This window comes from Micromesistius poutassou (genome assembly GCF_964030765.1).
Source record: "Micromesistius poutassou genome assembly, chromosome: 19".
Taxonomy (NCBI): domain Eukaryota; kingdom Metazoa; phylum Chordata; class Actinopteri; order Gadiformes; family Gadidae; genus Micromesistius; species Micromesistius poutassou.
The window spans coordinates 10547063-10567287 of NC_140289.1; the positions used below are offsets into that span (position 1 = coordinate 10547063).

The 20225-nt window shown below is 47.0% G+C and overlaps 1 protein-coding gene across 2 annotated transcripts in view; it reads right to left on the reverse strand.

The window, feature by feature from the left end:
* Positions 1-20225, reverse strand: part of ryr3 (ryanodine receptor 3) — a 73448-nt gene that overhangs the window by 41480 nt on the left and 11743 nt on the right. For both annotated transcript variants that reach the window (XM_084483901.1, XM_084483900.1), the window contains exons 13-28: positions 19080-19242; positions 17807-17893; positions 17017-17243; positions 16234-16446; positions 15196-15826; positions 13955-14155; positions 10066-10168; positions 9480-9614; positions 5778-6051; positions 5250-5364; positions 4212-4344; positions 3280-3383; positions 2553-2688; positions 1848-2031; positions 737-839; positions 513-633 (exon numbers count right to left, since the gene is read on the reverse strand). In XM_084483901.1, coding sequence (XP_084340027.1) covers positions 513-633; positions 737-839; positions 1848-2031; positions 2553-2688; positions 3280-3383; positions 4212-4344; positions 5250-5364; positions 5778-6051; positions 9480-9614; positions 10066-10168; positions 13955-14155; positions 15196-15826; positions 16234-16446; positions 17017-17243; positions 17807-17893; positions 19080-19242 — 2930 coding nt within the window. The remainder of the gene's footprint in view (positions 1-512; positions 634-736; positions 840-1847; positions 2032-2552; positions 2689-3279; positions 3384-4211; positions 4345-5249; positions 5365-5777; positions 6052-9479; positions 9615-10065; positions 10169-13954; positions 14156-15195; positions 15827-16233; positions 16447-17016; positions 17244-17806; positions 17894-19079; positions 19243-20225) is intronic.

Genomic DNA, 20225 nt, shown 5'->3' on the forward strand with positions numbered 1-20225 from the left:
GTATAAAGCTTGAGAATAATGAGAACACACGTATGAGGCTGTATTGTGTAGCATGGCATTTTCGGACTGCTGCTATGAACAGCGTGTCCCCTGCTTATTTCACCTCATCTTCTTTCTTGCTGTCTGCTACCGTAAATTGATTTCCTTTGGGGTGAATAAAGTATTTACCTATCCATCTCTCCATCTCCCACAGATGCTGTAGAGATTCAATCAGGCGTACCAGCTGTGGTCCAGGGACTCGGGTCCCTGACAGGGACGCGTGGTGCTGGCCACCAGAGGTACGGTCGAATTCCGCAAACTGAGGCAAACGTTCCAGGTGAACGGCTTTTCTTTGAACTTTTCGGTTTTTGTCTGTTAGATTTTTAACGATGCAAGGGGAATAGAGGGTGTAACCAAAGTCGTACCAACCTACGACAATTTAACATTCAGGTCGCACTTTCGGATGCATTGGACTACAGTTGAAGTAAGGATTGTGTAGGCCTATGGAAAGAAATTAGAAATTTGTGTCTTACCTTTGTTGACTATGGGCATCTTGAGGGGGATGCTGATGATGCCCACCAGGTCGCTGGTGGGGACCAGGGAGCGCAGGATGGCGCGGATCCTCAGGGCCTCCCCCTTGCCCTTGTTGATGAGCTGTCAGAGAGGGAGAGACACGGTGAGATCCACGTGGTCGACGTGCGTCCGCGGCCATCGGCTCTTATCCCCCACGCCTACGGCATCGCCCTGGGACACTCACGTGCTGCTCAGGCGCGCAGCGTCCCAGCAGGTCGATCAGAGCAGAGTAGAAGGACATGATGGCGTTGCCCATGTGGATGATCTCGCCCTCCTCCTCTCCAGGCCTGAGACACAAGGGGAGAGACAGGGAGGGGAGGCGGGGTTCACAGCCTGAAGCACAACGACTGAGGCACTCTCAGGTATTAAGTGTTGAGCAGATGTCTTCGATTCTCCTTTATCACTTGGCAATAGAAACATGTTGTCTAGGCCAGCATTCACAAACAATGCTCACATCATAAACAGATGCCTTTCTCCTTTAAAAGGCAACATGAATGTCATAAATTGTTGTATTATTATTTTATATCCTCTTTTTTCTCCAAAACATAGCGTTTTGGCGTCTTGGATGCATCCCACAACACATTGCTTTAATGTGAAAGCTTGGGCCCACACTTAATCAGCTGGGGGGGCCGTTTCTCACTGGCTGCTCTTGCACTGTGCCTTGCCTTTTTCTGCAGTCAGCGTGCTGCCTTTCTTACGAAGCAACCGAGTTAAAAAAATATATATAAAAGAAATGGCCGTCAGTTTGAGTCTGGTTGTCGATGTTTGGCTGTTGCTTTGCAACACAAAACAGATGCAGTGATGTTTTTTTCCTAGGCTTTGAGAAAGGCATCGCAGTGCACCTTGTTTTGGTTTAATGTTTTCGGGGTGATCGACATCTTACTCTGTAAAGAGTAAACGGTCCTCATTTATATAGCGCTTTTATCCAAAGCGCGTTACAGTGTTGACTGACATTCACCCATTCATGCACACATTCACACACCGACGGCGGAGTCATCCACGCAGGGCGACAGCCAGCTCGTCGGGAGCAATTAGGGTGAGGCGTCTTGCTCAGGGACACCACGACACTCAGCTAGGAGGAGCCAACGAACCACCAACCTTGTGGTTACCAGCCAACCCGCTCTACCTCCTGAGCTAATGCCGCCCCCTAAGAGTAAGTTGTAAAACTCTCCCTGATAACTTGTTCGGAAATACTCCTTCAGATTTTTGTTTGTGAAAACAAAATCAAAAAAATAGATATATTCTGAACTAGTGGTGTGTGCCCCATGCCGTGCCCGTCCCAGCGCCGTGCTCACCCGGCTGGGACGTCCGCGGGTCCGCTGGGCAGATCCAGGGCGGGGTCCTCCGAGATGGTGATGGCATCCTGCATGGCGGCCAGCAGCCCCTGGCCCCCCTCGCCCCTCAGGGCGGGGCCGAAGCACTCGGGCCGTCGGATGAGCAGCTTCACCACCACGTTGGAGTTCTCCTCCACGCTCTCGCCTGCAGGGACGAGGGGGAAGGACACAGGGAAGCCGTGCTCAGGCCTGGAGCAGAGCACCCGCACTCTCACCCGAGCGCACGCACAGGAAATGAAGGCTGATGTGTTTTGACCGGTTGTATATCATTGGTCCTGCATATGAAGTCCATTGCAGGGTTTTATTCATTCGTCCTGCTGGAACGACTTTGCAGCAGGGGGTCAAGAGTATGAAGGTGTGTTTGCTTATTATTACATTTTTATGTTGTAATTAAAGGTGCCTTTTCATTCAATTGGTTGCATTCTGCAACCTCAGGACTGAATGCTACTAAATCCTACAAAGAGCACCTGCAATCTAAAGAATATTTTTGATATCAAAGACTGAAAACAGATTCGATATCCTGTTCTAAATACAGCTCCTAGTCACCTTCTACACACGCATGAATACATATTTCCTTATCATAATGCTGTTATGAAATCAAAGCTTCCACAAAGCACCATTGTAGTGCAGGGCCTGTTCACCAGGATCATGCTCTCCCTCCCTTACCGTTGCTGAAGACGGCAAAGCGCAGGAAGGACAGGTAGCGCTCTCCCTCAATGGGGTTCCAGCCCAGGTCTGGGTAACCCTTGGCAACAAGCATGGCACAACTCTGAAGACCACAGCCTGCCAGGTACATCACCACCTAGACACACACACATTTAATTCATTTATTTGGAATGACCAATACCCATTTATGTCTCACACAGCAACAAAAAACACTGTGCAATTACTTACAGCCAAGCAAATCAGTAAATAAATACATAGTTATCAGGGGTAGAGATGGCACCGCCTTCTCCATACATGCAGACTGCCTATGCTTGCTGACACAGAGCAGTATTTGGCTATTTGCTTAGATTTCTTCTTATTAAGTCCAGCAATTTGCAATCCTCTAACACACACACACACAGACACACACACACAGACAGGTCAGACTGGCCTGCGGGGACTGAATACTTATGGGAATTTAATGGCCCCCTCTTCCCACTGACACAATCAGGAACGGCAGCAGATAAGTTTGCTGAGCCAGCTTCTGTTACTCGACCGGAAAATACCATTCATCATCTTTTATGAGGACGGAAGTTTTTTTGGCACTGCATCCCTGAGTGGCTTAGTCATTCCAAAACGACACCTTGACGTTTCGTTGATTTTGTAAAGTTGTCACTGAAACTTTCTAAAAGCAAGGACACCAGCGCGTCCCCCCAGTCCGCCGGGCTGCGGTTGAGGGTCCACACACCTTCTCCAGGTCGGGCTCCTCCAGCGCCAGGGCCAGGCCGTTGTTGTCCATCAGGGAGGAGGCCGCCACGTCCAGGGGGGTGGAGCCCCTCATCGCCTCCGAGGCTGCAAGACCAAACACCACCCTGAGTCAGTCAGCCGTCGTGGGTGTGTGTGGGGGGTGCTTACATAAAAAGGTTTTGTGAAATGATATTTTATGAGAATACAAACATTACATTGTATTTTTATTCATCCCTGATGGGACATTCTGGAATGTCAAATACAGTTTTATCCTTTTATCCCATGGTTACACGTACAAAATGACAAAGAAGAAAATACATTAAAGTAAAACCAGTTCCTTTCCTCTCTTACTACTGGACCTAACTCATGGTTATTTAAATATTGACATGTATGTTAACATATCTATATTGCTGATCATGACAATAATGATAAGCTTGGTGAGGTTCGAACTGGCAAAGCAGCAGCTCTTGCTTCCCTTGTCTGTACACAATGACTCATCAGTCCTGCCCAGCATGCCTAAAGGATTCCCTCTCTGCATGGCAGTCTGGGTGAACTAAGGCTCTCGTGTGGAGGCACTCTCCACAGGAATACCAAACCTCCATCGATCACAGTTCAACAGAGGCACAAAGGGTTGAAGGGACCTGAAATACATTACTAGGGAACGCATTTCGCAGGTCGCTTGTGCTTCAACCCTTGTGTCGCTGTTGAACTGATATGTATATCATGACATGTTTATCACGATATAGATATCATGACATGTTTATTATGATAGTTAATCCTGATACGTATAACATGATATGTATATCATGACGGCCACAAACCAGGACCATCATTCTTCGGAATGACCAGTGGCTCACTATGACCGCGTTGCGTGCTATGGTGTTGTATGCATGGTGTTGGTGTTGGTGTGTGACCGTGTTGGTCCGGCATTACCAAGCCCCACGCTGCTGTTCTCCAGCAGGTAGCTCAGGTGGTCGAACATGGCCTTCTGGTTCTGACGGCTGATGCGGCAGAAGTAGCACAGGAAGCGACAGCAGCTGGCCACCATCTTGGGGAAGGCAATCTCCTGCAGAGAAAACAATACGGAACGTAATGACATATGTGTATGGATACAGAAACAACACAATTCCTATGTAACAAGTCAATTCCTATGTATTTTTCTCTTCTTACATGTGGTATAATATACTTTGTCCTACTTTGAGCCGCAAAATGACCTTATTGTTTTTACATTACTTGGTATTTTGAGTGTGTGAGTGGTTCTTTGCACTCTGCCATATGCTGTCCCGCTGAATATGGCCACTGTATATGGCCACTGTAAGTGAGCTGCACAGATCCAGTGACGGTAAATCAGGTCTGCAGTTTACAGCCAGGGTGGGACGACATGATGAGATTCCCAGAGCTGCCACCAACGATGCCCTGTCGCCCTGACCGCTTGTCTGTCTGTCTCCCTGTCAATCTGCCCACCTGTCTGCCCACCTGCCTGACCTCCTCTTTGCTGTATGTGTGTCCGCTGTCATTGTGTCCGTTCGTCTATGTGTCTGTCCTATTGACGGGCCGACATGACTGTCTGTCTGTCTGTCTGCCTGTCTGTCTGTCTGTCTGTCTGCCTGCGTGGGTCCACTGTTCTGTTCTTAGATCCGATTCACAACTGGCACCTGGAGTGACACTCAATCACTGCCACGCTCTCTCTCCCAGCGCTCCCCAAATAGGGAACCAGAGCGTTTCAGCTTTCAGCTCTACCTTTAATGCCCTGCTCTATAAGCACACCCTCAGTCATTCCCGGGCACACGCTCGGAAAACACGGAATGCTTGGGAATAACACAGCTGATTGTAAAATTTGGGCCTGTTGTGTTGCACTGTGGCTTTTCCAGTCTGAGTGCTGTGTGTGGTTTTTGTGTCAGATCTCTGGTAGTGGTGATCCAGCCGGGCTGGGGGAGACCTTGACATAGCAGAGTACGGTCTGAGTCTGACCTGAGACTTGTCCCCTCCCAGCACGTTGACCATGACCTCCATGACCGTCTCGTGCATGCCCAGCACCCGCATCAGGTTAGGGTGCTGGTAGAACACCTTGTTGTTCATGATGTCTCTGGAAACACACACACACACACACACACAATCAATGATTATATTTTGCACTAGCCAATACTCTTTAGAGAGACCAATATGGGTATCAAAAGTACAAAAGTAGTTATTTCTTATTTATATGTAAAAAGGTGGAATGATTATCGCCAAAAGCTTATTTGTGGTTTCTTGGGGAACATAATAAGCAAACATAATGAACAAATCAATCTATATCACAATTTGGAATATATTCACATCACACACACACCCACAAGCACCTTTAACTGAATGTGATTAAAACAATCAGTGGGAAAAAAAACATTAAACATTAACACTCCTTCCCTTCCAAGGGAACACACACACACACACACACACACACACACACACACACATACACACACACACACACACACACACACACACGCTCCATGAGCTCACCCCAGCCCGTCGATCATCAGCTTTTCCTCCTCCTTGCCCATGCGCACCGACAGCAGCGAGCGGATCTGGCCCAGCGAGGCCAGCAGGTTGATGGCGTCCTGCACTGAGGCGGCGCTGATGGTGTAGCTCTTGCGCATGGCGCGCAGCAGCTCCCCGATGCCGTCGTACTGCCGCCGCAGCAGGCTGAACATGACGCGCACCAGCTCGGGGTCCTGGATGTGGCACTCCTGGGCCCAGCTGGTGATGGTCTGGGAGATCAGCTCCTTCAGGTTGGCTGTCGAGGGAGACAAGATAAGAGGTAGATGGATAGATGGATAGCCTTCATTGTCATTGCATCTTATAAAACAACGAAATTGGAGAGCTGCTCCAGGCATTCCACCCTTCATTCATTGTAAACATTCGCAAACATTAACACACACACACACACACACACACACACACACACACACAAAGGAGATAGGGAGGGGGTTGTGTATGCAGTGGATCGTCAACAGTATGCATTGTTATCCCCATGCCTTAGGGTGGGCGCTCCACGGCACCTGTTAAGTGTAAGTGGTAACATGGTTCTGGTGCTAGTGAATCAGAGTTAACATGGATATCATGGTTTCGACCTGCATTCTTGTGTCACTAAACAAGTTATCCTTATATTATATAACAAACATAATAGAGGGGGGGGATAAGAACGTTGGTCAGTTAAAGGTAAAGTGGGGTTGGTGTTGACTTGACGTTGACTTGACGCGGATGTACGACCTCTAACTGGACTATCGGCTTGTCGGATAATACGCCTCACGACGAGAACTCTTCCTGAACCGAGCTGATTATCTGCAACTCAGAAGGGAAAGACTTTAAACAGAGCAAAAAAAACAACTCAACTCAAAATTAAAACTTCGAATGACAATTCTAGTGTCACGTTGCGACGCTCAAAGCTCTGTTGGAAGTGCACATGGGGGTCATGAATAATATGAATGTTAATGTCTAAAGTAATTAAACGGTGAGCATGGCACTAACAAAAGGGAAATCACACCGCAGGCGAGTCGAGAGTGTCTGTCAGGAGATAAAGACGTAGAAGACGGACGTTTGTTTGTTTGGATGTGGCAGCAGACTTCCTGGATTCCACCCCCCACCGACTCTACTGTATCTACCGTCAGCTGAGTCAGGGCTCTGTAGCCAGGATGCTATTTCATTATTTCATCCTTGACGCAAATCAATGCACGCACGCACGCACGCACGCACACAAACACACACACTCTCCATGATTTGCTTCGGAAGACGTGGAAGTAGCCATCGGAGGAGGATGCGGAACGCAACAACAGCACTTTTGAATCAAAGTGAGGCATGGCTTACTGGCGCTCTGTCGACGGCAGCACCAGTCCAACCAGTGTGTCTTTTGTGTGATCCCATACATCACACCGCCATCATTTCAGACATTCGTTCATTCATCAATCGAGAAGTATACATTCATATTACCAAAATTTTATTCCCAAAGGCATGGTTGTAAGTGAGTTACTCTGCAGGGAAATGGATGGATAAAAAGCCCTGATGGCACTTCTCCAAGCCATCGCTCTTCAGAGCAAACTCCATGATAAGGAGTAGCTGTGGAGCACCTGGGGCCCGCGTATGCTCCGAGTGGATTCAGTGGATGTGCAGCGAAGGTAGAGGGAAATAACAAAATAAAGAAAGGAAAGAAAGAAAAAAAAAAAAGAACCGCAATCCCAGTTTTAATATGCACAACCTGCATCAGCAGTCAAATTGCCTCGTGGATTCAGGATTAAGACCCACACTGTTATAATTGTTCCAGGAGATGGAGGACTAATGGGTTTATTGTGAAAAGGAAAATAAATGTTAGATGTATCTAAGTTTTTATGTAGAAAATGTTATCTGGAATGACCTCAGATTTTGGGACACATTTCTGGCATACCACATGCATTCCATCATAATGTAGTGGCAAACTTTTTGTACCAATGTTAATGTTTTGCTTTATTAAGTTGAATATTAACAATGAATATTAATGGGAAGTAAATGACCTTACCCTACCATAGTAACGATAGAGTCGGATACATAATAATAAGTTCAAAACTAATGCTTTCCTCTCTTTTTTTTCCTCTCACTGAAATAATCCAAGTCCTATTGCATCAAATCATCTTTGGAGTTGTAGAGCTAGTAAGTAAGTAAGGATAGGAGGGCACGTCTAGAGCAGTGAGCCGAGGTTAACCTGCAGCAATGGACTGGAGTAATGGAGTCAAGAGAAGAATAATGAGCTTGGTTCAGGAGACATCCCCACACAAGACTTGAAAAATGCATCCCAGAGTATATTATTTATGACGAAACTTGAATAATGAAAAACATAAATAAAGGCTAGAATAATACAGACTGGATTTGCAATTGAATTGCCTTCTGGTTGCTGCTGTATTGCCAATATGCCTGACTACAGAGTGTAAATATAATTGACAGAACAACATTCAAATTGCAGCAGTGAATGCAGTTGGTTTGAATGTGGCCATGATAACCTTATTGGGTATTCAGACGCTTTGGATTAGAGAACCTGCTAAATGACTGAATGCAAATGTGATAAGTCCATTTGAATCTGTGTGTTACTGCCTCCGACCACCAGCATAATTAGCACCTTCAAGCATAATTAAATCAGTTACGCTTCCAATTGTGATTGCCCTAACATGGCTCTCATGAAATCCGAGAGAGACATTTGTCATACAGCTTTTACAAATAAGCTATTACAAATAAGTCTTGCAGAGCCAGCCTTGCCATACACATGGTTTGGGACACAGCGTTGGTTAACTGTGTCAAGACCTGCCTACTTGTCAGGAAGAGGTCTTGATTGAGATGCAAGCAGGACCAATAAGGGATTTGCTTAGAATGGTTCTTTGAGCCAAAAAACATCAGGGTGAAACAAACCTGATTTAAAATGGCTTATCTCTGTGGAGACGGAGATCTTTGTTCTGTCTGATAATGCACGGCATTCACATCTGACCATGACAAAACCCAGATTGATAAAAACAATGTAGAAGCGTTTGACTGATTAAAGATTTAAAATACCTGTGACTGATGCGTTTCAGCATATAGAACAAATGCCGCACCATTTAATTGAGCAAAACATAGAAAATGCACTAGAGTAGCGACAGAGAGAATCGTTTTCACCAGCGTGAGTGACTTTAATATTATCAGGATGCTGCCAAACCTCTGACATTATTTCCTGACATTGTGTAACCTCCTTGACTAACGGTCCAGAATGGGCCTTATTTCAAAGAGAAAATGATTAGATAGAGCCACTGCCCTTACACAAAGGGGTTATCAAACCAAAAAGGACATTTATTAAAAGAAAAACATAACACTGCGAATTGTACAAAGAAATCTTGTCAATCTCCCACCCCCACGAAAAAAACACTGTATAACTTACATGCTTCTCCTTCTACAAGCCAAGCACTACTGTGGTGTCCCTCATTCAGCCCCCCATCCTCCCAGTGGAATATCCGACTGTCAAGACAGTCACGCACACTTTTCCAGACACGATTACGTGCCTCTCCAAGACCCCGTCGACTAAGTGTCTTTCTATCTAACGATTAAAATCGTTGAAGAATCAAGGCCGCCCCTAGTTTCTTCTACGACTGAACCTCCTCCGTGTATGGGACGCCCTGGGTTTGGGTCGGGCGGGGTCGGGGTGCGAGGTGTAAACACAGATGCACTTACTGGGAGGCGGCAGCTCCGTCTCGGTGGGCTCCTCCTCCGTCTTCTGCGGGGGGCCCTTGATCTTGTAGACCATTGCCAGGAGCCGGCCCTTGATGGACATGTCCTTCTCGGCCTCCTCCTCCTCCACGGGGATCCCTGTGAGGGGGGGGACACACGGGGCACAGGGGGGCTTAACCACTGCCGGGGGAGGGGGGGCGTCGGTCGCTGGACCGGGGGAGTGTGGCGGGAACACATGCTGCTACTTGTGGTTGCTTTGGTCCCCAATGTTATGTGAATTGTTATTATGAATGCATACACAGTATTATAAGACACTTGGGATTAAAGTCAAGCAAATATGTTTTTCTTTATTATATTATACTAGCTTTTCTCAGTCCAACGTCTCAATAAATAATATTGGCCTAGACAGTAGAGCTTTACATGGGTTCAATGTGATACACTATTATGGATTTACCCAATATATTGTTCTCAGTCAGTTTATTTGTTCATTGGTTGATTCGTTCATTGCGTCGAGTGTGAACAACTCTATGTGAGCGCTACAGTGCACCAGCGAGGCAGTGCAGAGCTGTGGGCGTGGCAGGCAGCGTACCACAATGCAGTCGCAGCTCGTTGTGGAACAGATTGAGCTCCTCCTGGATGTCCTCGGGACAGGGGCAGTCCTCCCCCGCACTGAAGTTCAACAGCATGTTGATCTACCGACACGGGCGGAGAGGAGAGAGGGCAGGGGGGCAGGGAGAGAGGGAGGGATGGAGGGAGGGAAGGAAAGACTTAGACTGAATGTAGTTGCTGGCCATGTGCTCTTCCTCTCCATGCTGTATTAAAGGCCTGGTACATTACTCTTATTTCGATTTATTTCTCCTAGCATGGGCAGGGGACCGTGCTATCAGCTGCCAGTGTTCCCATGTCAACAATAATAACGACTTATTAATGAATGCATATGATATATAGGTTGTTGGTTGTAATGGTTTAATATATCTCATAAAAATATATATTCTTTAATATGTCATTGTGCGACACAAGAGAAATGACAGCAAGAACTGCATTTTTCATTTAACTTCTTCCCTATTTTGCAGAGTTAGAGTTGCGTATTTAATTTAGCTTTTCTGTCTGAGCCAGGCTGTCTGGATCAGTATAGGCAGTTCACTCAAGTGCTGTATCCCAGACTTAAGAAGTACTTAGTACTTATTGTAGTCTACTAATTCTAAGTACTAGCTACTTCTTAGTACTAGCTAGCTTCAAAATAAGAGTACACATGAGACCTTCCTCGCTGGCGCAGCAGAATGCAGCAGAATCCTCTCCAGTAGATATGCTGCTGCTCTATTTCTGGCCCGGGCCTTTTAATAAATCATGGGAAGAACTGTGACCCATGTTTGGAATAAAGTGCATTCACACCTGCTGCTGACCTCTATTTGAATCTTAGTTCTGGGATACAGCACTTGGGCGAACCGCCTGTACTGATCCAGACAGCCTGGCTCAGACAGGTGGCGAAATGAAATACGCAACTCTGCACAATATGGGAGGAGTTAAATAAAAAGGCAGTTCTTGCTATTGAGTCATATTTTATTTATTAAACCATAACAACCAACATCATATATCATATACACCAATTATCAAGTCATTATTATTGTTGACAAGGGGACAGATTTTGGCTGCTTGTCCAGCTGTTGGTCGATTTCCAAACAACTCATTGGTCCCCTGACCAAGGTTGGAGAAATACGATGAATGTACCAGGCCTCCAATACAGCAGAGGAAACCACATCTACTGCTGTTTGAGAATTGTCAACAGAATTACATTAAAGGGGTCCTAATATGACCTTTTTTACTGTTTATTATTTAATTTGTTTGATTTGACAACAGTAAAGGGTTGTCAAGCACATTTTTTTTCTCCTACATTTATTACAGTATTACAACCCGTATGTGAAACACCCAGTTGCTGAGAATTTTGAGGCAGTTAGATGGCTATGTGAAGCCTCTGCCTTTGGCAAATCATACAAGGGAGCTGTCCCTTCACAACGAAGAAAACACCTTCTAACTTTGAGATCCTTTGTTAGCACTTTGAGATCATTTGTTTAATGTAAAGTGTGTTGTAAATAAAATGTATTATTATTATTATTATTATTATTATTATTAACCACCATTGTTAACCAAAACTTTACTTGATGAGAGTAGCAAAACCAAACTGTTCTTCTGACTGATTGTGAATTATCTGATGAGGCTCTCCCATTGACTCCCAGCAAAAGTACTAACTTACGTCACCTCGTACCGGAAGTAAAAGAAAGCCGCGGATGAAATCCCAACAAGCCGTAAAAAAAACATATGTAAAGAGCAATAGGAGAAGGAAAAAACGGAAAAGCATAATAACAAAAACAAAAAAGTACTTGGAGTTGTTTCTACTGAAGGTGTTTCTAGAAGCTACTGAATTATGGACTGTGCTCACTCTCCACACATCGTCTGCAGGTTCACAGCGTCTTTTTCTTTTCATATAAAGCTACGATTCATTCAGTTACTCATTGTTTGTCACCTAGTTAGATTTACATAAGTTCATGAATTGGTGCAAACCATGCGATTTCTACTTATATCCTATCCTGATATATAAAACCTAAACCTTAAAGTATATTTAAAAACGAAATGGAGTGGTGTGGTGTGTGTTCACAGTGCGAGCGTGTTCACTGTACCAACACACTATCCCCTGGGATTTTTTTTATTTTTAAATGGCAGGTCATGTTTCATTAACCAGTAAAAGTGGTTTACTTTAGCCTCCCGGCTCTCTGGTGCCCGTTGAGAAAAAATTTTGCAGTAAAAGAAGGTCGTAACATAGCAGTAAACTATGACCAAGTCGAGGTCAGTATTCTCCAAGATATAAGATATATTAAATATATTAAATATTAAACATACTTTACTTCTGATTATTTTATTAAAGCCTCTGACATGGCAAATCTGTGGCTTCGACAGAGGAATGAGTCTTATTTCAAATGCAAAACGTTGTCATTTCGGGGCATTTCGGGGCATTTCATTTAAAAGGTTTGTCAGAGGTCCGAAAACCCCCAGATGCAACAAAACCTTTTTGCTTTCATGTATTTATAGAACCTTGTGAAATCAAAGCCCTCCATCTGATATATATATTCAGCAGGGGTGTTTGGCCAATAGGATTAGCGTAACCAAACCACAGGTTCACGAAGATTACTACTAAAACCGTGGATTACGACGTCTGCGGTGGCTGCTGAACACGATGCGAACGGTCCGGCTGATCAAATACCACAGATACATTCTTTGCTGTAATAAAAGCGACCTGGAACAGTCGCTTTTCATGGACTGATCACGGATGTACTATAAGAACGGGGATGAATCTCAGCGAGCGTGTCTCAAAACACTCCATGTTGGACCGATGTGTAATAGAGACTTTCTTTAGAATACGTGATATGAAAGCTAACTATGACCAATATTGGAGGTTTTTAGGTCCTGTTGACTATCATTTTAAAGGACAATACTGGTCTGGGTTATAAAACCAGTAAGTGAAGTCCATCTCTCCGGGCTTCACTTAGACATCCGCAACCAATATCATTTGTCAAAGTGACCTGTGCCAATTCTGCCTAAGAGCATCGGGCCTGTTTTAAAGTTTCACAGCAGCAGTAGCACTTTTGTTGTACTTGAATGGCAATTCACTTTTTTTATTGCCAAACTCCGTACTGACATTGATTCTAGAAGACCAAAGTTCTAAATTGCATTGTTAAGATTTATGGCAAGAGTATATCACGCTAAACGCTCTTTGGCAGAATCGATACCATAACATATAACATATAACCGATAACATCTTTGACAAATTATATAATAACGAATGTTACATGGATTGGCCAGAGAACATATATCACATTTAAAGAGAGGCAATCTATTTTTGAAGCACCTTTTGACTTGTTGAAGTTCTCCTGACATCCTTACTGCAATCAAGTCAAATGCTCTCAGAAACAATACAAAACAATCTGCTTTGTGCTTCTGTCGCTGGCCTGTAATAAGGCCGTCCAATCATTTGATCCGGCCTGAATGGAATGATTAAACAGCCTCCCTGTCTGTCTCCCTTTCTACACTGACACTCTACCCTCCTCATTGGGCATGACCGGAGTCTTCCACAAGGCTGGGCAGACCTATTGCCAGAGCTAGTGAGCCAGTCATGTGTTGAGGGAAAAAAGCTTTGGATGGAGGGGGTGAATTCTTTCTTTTCCCTTTTCTTTCAAATTCTAGCCGTGGCTGGTTTTTCTACACTTGCCTGACCTAGCTTTAAGTCAAGGTTATTGACCTGAATATCATGAAGACACAGGGAAAAAAAAAGCCTTGACTTATAATGGAACAACTCGATTTAGTTTTGACATGCTAGTGTGACGGTGTGCCAGCGACCAGCCTACACCCTCAGGTCACCCGTGAATCAATGTACGGTGTGTACAACAGTGATCACGACGCTTGTTTATCTTTCGCTGCCAAGTCACCTGCTCGTGCGGGGGAGAGCGGAACTCCCTGGTCTTCTTGGCGGTGATGGCGGCGGACATGTTGAACGCCAGCATCAGCTCGTTGTAGCGGAACTTCTGGTTGTACTGCAGCTTGGAGACGAAGCTGTCGGAGAAGGAGACGATGGCCTCGATGCGGTGCTTCAGCTCACAGTCGCAGAAGTAGTGCAGCAGCTCGCACATCTGGGGAAAGAAGAGTCTCTTTACTGTGAGCGTCCACTAATGATCCCGTTAGCTAACATGAGTTCATCCAGTATTAGGCACTATGATATAGCGTAAGGGTTAGGGTGAGGGTTAGAGTATCGGTTAGGGTTAACCCTAACACTGATTCAATTATGTATAAATGAATGCCTGAGTTAACATGAGAACCGTCATTTAACTTTTAATTATCTGTGAGTTAATGCTTATAAATGCATTAAAGTAATGCAACCATGAATGGTTGATTTATGTACCCCGTTCGGTAAAGTTTGACCAGTAAAAGTGTGAACACAGTGATTGAGTCTGTACACTCCGGGCTCAACTTAACGACCCTTTGGGGGCCCCTGGGAGCCCACTTCAGAACCACCTTATCTGAATGTCTTGAAGGAGTGTAGAACACTTCCGCAGCATCAGCAGCTTGCCACAGATGTCCGTGTCGAAAAAAGTGTGTGCGTGTCCTGGAGGGAGTGCGCGAATATGTCCTTTACAAAACGTTCAATGTGGATGTATTTTTGGTATTTTAGCACAGAGCAGTTTATTAATCCCGGGAGGCCACTTAACGGGCACTCCATGTGGTGAGAGCTGGGAGGAAAACACGAACAGACATGATACCCGGAATAACCAATTATAGTGCTGCATCAGGCCCTGCACTTATGGAAAAAGTTTACATTTAGTTGATAGCAAAGACTAAGGTGTGTGTGTGTGTGTGTGTGTGTGTGTGTGTGTGTGTGTGTGTGTGTGTGTGTGTGTGTGTGTGTGTGTGTGTGCGTGTCTCTGTGCATGTGTGTGTGTGTGTGTGTGTCTCTGTGCGTGTGCGTGTGTGTGTGTGTCTGTGCACACGCGTGTGTGTTTGTGTGTGTCTCTGTGTCCACGCGTGTGCGTCTGTGTGTGTGTTTGTCTCTATGTGTGTGTGTGTGTGTGTTTGTCTCTGTGTGTGTGTGTGTGTGTGTGTGTGTGTGTGTGTGTGTGTGTGTGTGTGTGTGTGTGACTGTGTGTGACTGTGTGTGTGTGTGCACGCCCCTCACCTGCCGCTTGACCGGCTCGGGCAGCGTCTTCCCCAGCAGGCCCTTCATCAGCGTCTTCCCCTCCTTTCCCTCCTCCTCGCCGGCCTCCACCGCCTTCTCCTCGTTGCTGCTGGCCTCCTCCTTCTCCGCGCCGCCGCCGCCGGCCGTCACGGTCGCCGCCGGGGCCTCGCCCCCCTCCCCCGCCTCCTGCGGCTCGCCGAACACGTTGGGGTCCACCATCAGCAGGATGACGCGCACCTCGTCACTGGTCAGCGCGCCCATGACCAGCAGCGTGCCGATCAGCTTGAGGATGGGCACGAACTGGTACTCCACGCTGCCGCCCACCGGGTCGCGGATGTGCGTGCCGCCGCCCTGCACCGCCTCCGTCAGCATGCTGATGGCCTTCTCCTTCAGCGTGCCCAGCGGGATCTGGGGGCTGTGCAGCAGCTGCTGCCGGGGCTTGGTGCTGATGACGCCCACGGGCGCAAAGTGCACCCGGGGCTTGAGGCAGGTGCTGAGGCCCACGCCGGGCAGCGAGTGCCGCTTGGACTCGTCGGGGAACAGCTTGATGGAGCGCGTCTCGTCCGTCACCGGGATGATGAACTCGTTGTTCATCATCAGCCGTGCCTCCTTGGCCGTCTCCAGGTGAGTGCTGTCGGGGGGGGGGAGGGGAGGGGAGAGGGGAGGGGTGGGGGGGGTCACAAGTGGTAGTCGATTGCAACACAGTTTGAAATCGCTGGCATGTTATTCGTTTAGGTTATTTTTTTAGAACTGACATTAACGAGATTGACAGGAAACTAATGAAAGTCAGGTTTTTAAAGCGAATGCATAGATGTGATTAATAAACATTCCTTTAATCAATAATTGAAAATATAGCAGCACATTACAATGCATCGGCTTGAACATGGATTCTAACTTTTAATCACATGGAAACAATGACACATGAATGTAGGCAGACAACGAACACTATTGACACAGGATGCTATGATGGGTTGGTAATAAAAAATATACAATCATGACGCATTGCGGCCTATCCAGGACACGAAGGCGGGGCTTCACCTGATGAGGAAATTGTAGAAGCCCTCCCTCAGCATGCCGGAGAGGTATTGGTTGTCGATGGTGTAGAGGATCTGCGATTGGTCCACGTGGCTGCAGAGGGCGTGCGCTACGCGGGTGTTGCCCAGGGCGCAGAGGGCACAGTACAGCTTCAGCGTGTGGTAGTGGAACTTCCTCAGCTCCTCGTTCTCTGACAGCTCCAAGATGTCCATGCACCTAGAGGCCCGAGGAGGAAGGTAGAGAACGGAGAGAAGTGTGGAAATAAACAAGGTTGTAAATAACAACACAAAATAAGGCCATTTGGTAGACTGGGTACCCCCAGCCCGTTCTGCCGGCGATTTGACCTGCAGCAGGCTTTGGAGCAGAGCGATACATTTCTTTCTGCTTCCGATACGTTTTTGCGGGGAGCCAATCACCAAGCTGGCTTCTCCCCCTGGTGCGCTATTGGCTGGTTTAACACAATGACGACAGGGAAGCGATGACAAGCAGGCAATTGCGTACAGAGTCATTTGAACTAGGCCCGTTGATCACGCCTCTTGTGCTGAGGAAAGTGACAGCAGCCTCCCCAGACCAATGTGCAAGCTACGATTGAACTTGGTCTGACTATAGCTAGGCTAGCCATTTGGTCATTCATTATCCTTTCATCACGTCAAAGTCGTGAACCGTGAACAACCAACTGGCTCCCTGTGCGCCAGCCTCGGGGCTGTCCTCGACATTGCGGACACAGAACACAGGTACATCGGGATGAACGACAGACCCGACCCCGCCCCGCGACCGGGCCCCGACCTGTTCTCCTCCGGGATGTGCACGGCCATCATCTGCAGGGGCTCCAGGCACTGCACCACCCAGCCGTGGCGCTCGCTGACGCGGGCCGTCTCCACCGTCAGGAAGATGTTGGGCATGCGGCTCCACAGCACCGCCACGATGGACTGCACGTCCAGCCGCAGTGGGCACTGGGGCACCGGGTTGCGCAGCTCGCTCTTGAACATGGCCGAGGACATGGGCATGGCATCCTGTGGGGAGAGGACGGGGCGGGGGGGCGGGGGGGGGGAGAGTGGGGCCGAGTAGGAGGATGAAAGACACGAAGGAAAGGAGGCGGTCGGAGGTGACACATATGGAAATATTAGGGGTGTAACAAAAACCGGTTTGAATCGGAAAATCGATTTCGATTTAAAAGATGCGAATCTTCTGAATCAAACTGAATCGAATCGCTCCATTTTAAAAATGTATCGTTCCTGAATCGTATCGTACCCCATGTATCGAGATACGCATCGAATCGTCTTTTATTGGAGAGATGCACCCCCCTAGGAAATATGTATACTATGGGAAAACATATTAGAATAAGAGTTATTTACATTATTGGGGTGCAAACAGTGCCTTTTTGTTTTAAGGAATCAAAGTACAAATCTTTCTTGCGTGCTAAACTGACTGCACAAGATGTTACCAATGCTTATGACGGATGAATGTAGTGAGGCGGACGTATTGGCAATGATGTGTGTGCACAGATGAAGGTCAGAATGAGGGTGTGATGGGATGGGATGGAAGGGTGCTGGATGGGGGGGGGGGGGGGGCACACCTTAATCTTGTCAAACTCAAACTGGAAGAGGTTGGCGCTGGTGGGTCGCACAAAGACCGCCGGGAAGAGCTTGGTGTTGGGCTCCACCTGCGTGAGAAACGGCAGAGGAGTCAGACAGCGTCCTCCTGTCTACACCCCCACAGTGCCTCACGCACATCCCTGCTCCCCATCCAACACGCAGAGGCGCAGCAGGGAGACTCTTTGTCAAAGGGTCATCGCACTTAAAATGTCAAAAGTCAGTCGAAGGCGTTTATCCCCGAGATCCTTTTGAATTCCATGGTGTTTCAAATGCCAGAGCGATGCCCGTCGCTGGGTTTAACGTAAGCCTCGGGGAACTCCCAGAGATGGCGAGATATGAGAGAGACAGACACAGAGAGTCACACAGTGGGTTCCCTCACAGGGCTGCCACTTGGTTAAAAGGCCACATGAATACAAAGGCAGGCGGATCAATACAGAGGAATGCAACGCAGAGAGAGAGAGAAGAGCGAGAGCGAGAGCGAGAGAGAGAGAGAGAGAGAGAGAGAGAGAGAGAGAGAGAGAGAGAGGAGGGAAATGCATCTGGGGCCTATCAAACCACAGAAAGTATGGATGGGATCACTTTCAGCCAGCATACAGCATACACAGCCAGCATACAGTGTTATTTCAGCATCTGAAATAACACTGCAGGAAGTGGGGGCGGAAAATCGTATTGTACACCAGCATTCCCATATTTTGAGGAACAGAGGAAAAAAAAAAAGGTCCATCTTACAGCATAGCTAGAGTGATATGAGTTGTAACCATGGCAACACTGTCATAATCCACTACCACAATGTTTTTGGATGAATATATTATATTTATTGATATTCTGTTTTCGGAACTTGTCAATTCACTGCCATAGTATCAAGCAGGTGGAGGCATTCCTATCTTTAAATCAGCCTAACACATTTGTATTGAACACTTGGCCTAAAATCAAGAGAAAATCCTGCTTGGATGAATATATTCACCCAAAGCCCCACCTATAATAAAACATTAATATAGGATATCTTTATCACACTTCGCATGAATTCTCTGGACGTAAGATGAAAAATACTGAACTAAATGGAAATGCAAGCCAAGTATGTGAGGTGTGTGTGTGTGTGTGTGTGTGTGTGTGTGTGTGTGTGTGTGCGTGCCTGTGTGTGTGTGTGTGTGTGTGTGTGTGTGTGTGTGTGTGTGTGCGTTCATGCCTGTGTGCGTGTGTGTGTGCCTGTGTGTGCGTGTGCCTGTGTCTGTGTGTGCGTGTGCCTGTGTGTACCTGGAACACGGTGGGCAGCTCCTTGCCGTTGGCGGTGAAGGAGACGAAGCCGCTGGCCAGGTCGATGAGGCAGCCCACCTCCAGGTCGCTGCTGGCCCGCCCCGACGAGGAGGAGCCCGCCGCGTCGGCCCCCCACACCATGTAGCAGTTGCTCCTCTGGATGCTGACCGGGGGGCGGGGGGAGAGAGGGTCACAGAGCATCGACTGAGCACCGGTTTAAATCATCATTAGAGATTCAGAGAGAGAGAGAGAGAGAGAGAGAGAGAGAGAGAGAGAGAGAGAGAGAGAGAGAGAGAGAGAGCAGAGGAGAGCAAAATGCTGACCCCAAAAAAAGACAATAAACATGTCCCCCTGCCCCCTCTGCTCCCTCCCGTGTTGTATTTATCCTCATTCTTTATTTAACTAATCGGTGATCGACAGGCAAGACGGATCCCCCGAACCAATCAGGGTAGAGCTGCGCTGATTGACATTAGCTGGGTGTGGTCTTAAGTCTAAAAGAGATAACATACCATATCAACTCGAAGGCCCAGCAGTGTTAAAGGAATGTATTCACACAGCGTCCTATCTTTGATGTGACATTGATTCGCTCCTACCCTGTGCTGTGGTTATTCACTCATTAACATTCAATCTTTTCCACACAGTGGCTAACCTCCCCCCATCTGGTAAGTGGTGTTTTAAGTAGATTAGAATCAGATTTAATTTCCAAATGGACTGCGTATCGCTGTGAAACCGTGCCACCAGTGTGTCCTCGTAATATCTAGGGAAATAAGATTGTCTACCTTCTGTTTTACTTGTTGCAATATCTTTGTTTTGACACAGATTAACAAATGTTTTATGTCTCACGAATCTGCAAGCTCATGTTTTATTTGCTGACGGCAGATGGTCTGGTCCCCCCGCCCGTTCAGACAGATCTCGAGCCGACCTGGCCTGGGTTGGGCCAATCACAATCTCTTCACAATCTAATACGGGGCGGGTATGATACGATGACTAAATGACCAAGAAGGCCGTCGCTGATGTGGAACGGTCTGTCGCGGACTGTCTGTTTGTTTGAGGAAGATCAAACAACTCCAACCCAAAGCCATTGAACGCAGCTCTTTTTGTTGAAAGATGTGTATTCCATACGTCCAGCAGGATTTGGGAGCTCGT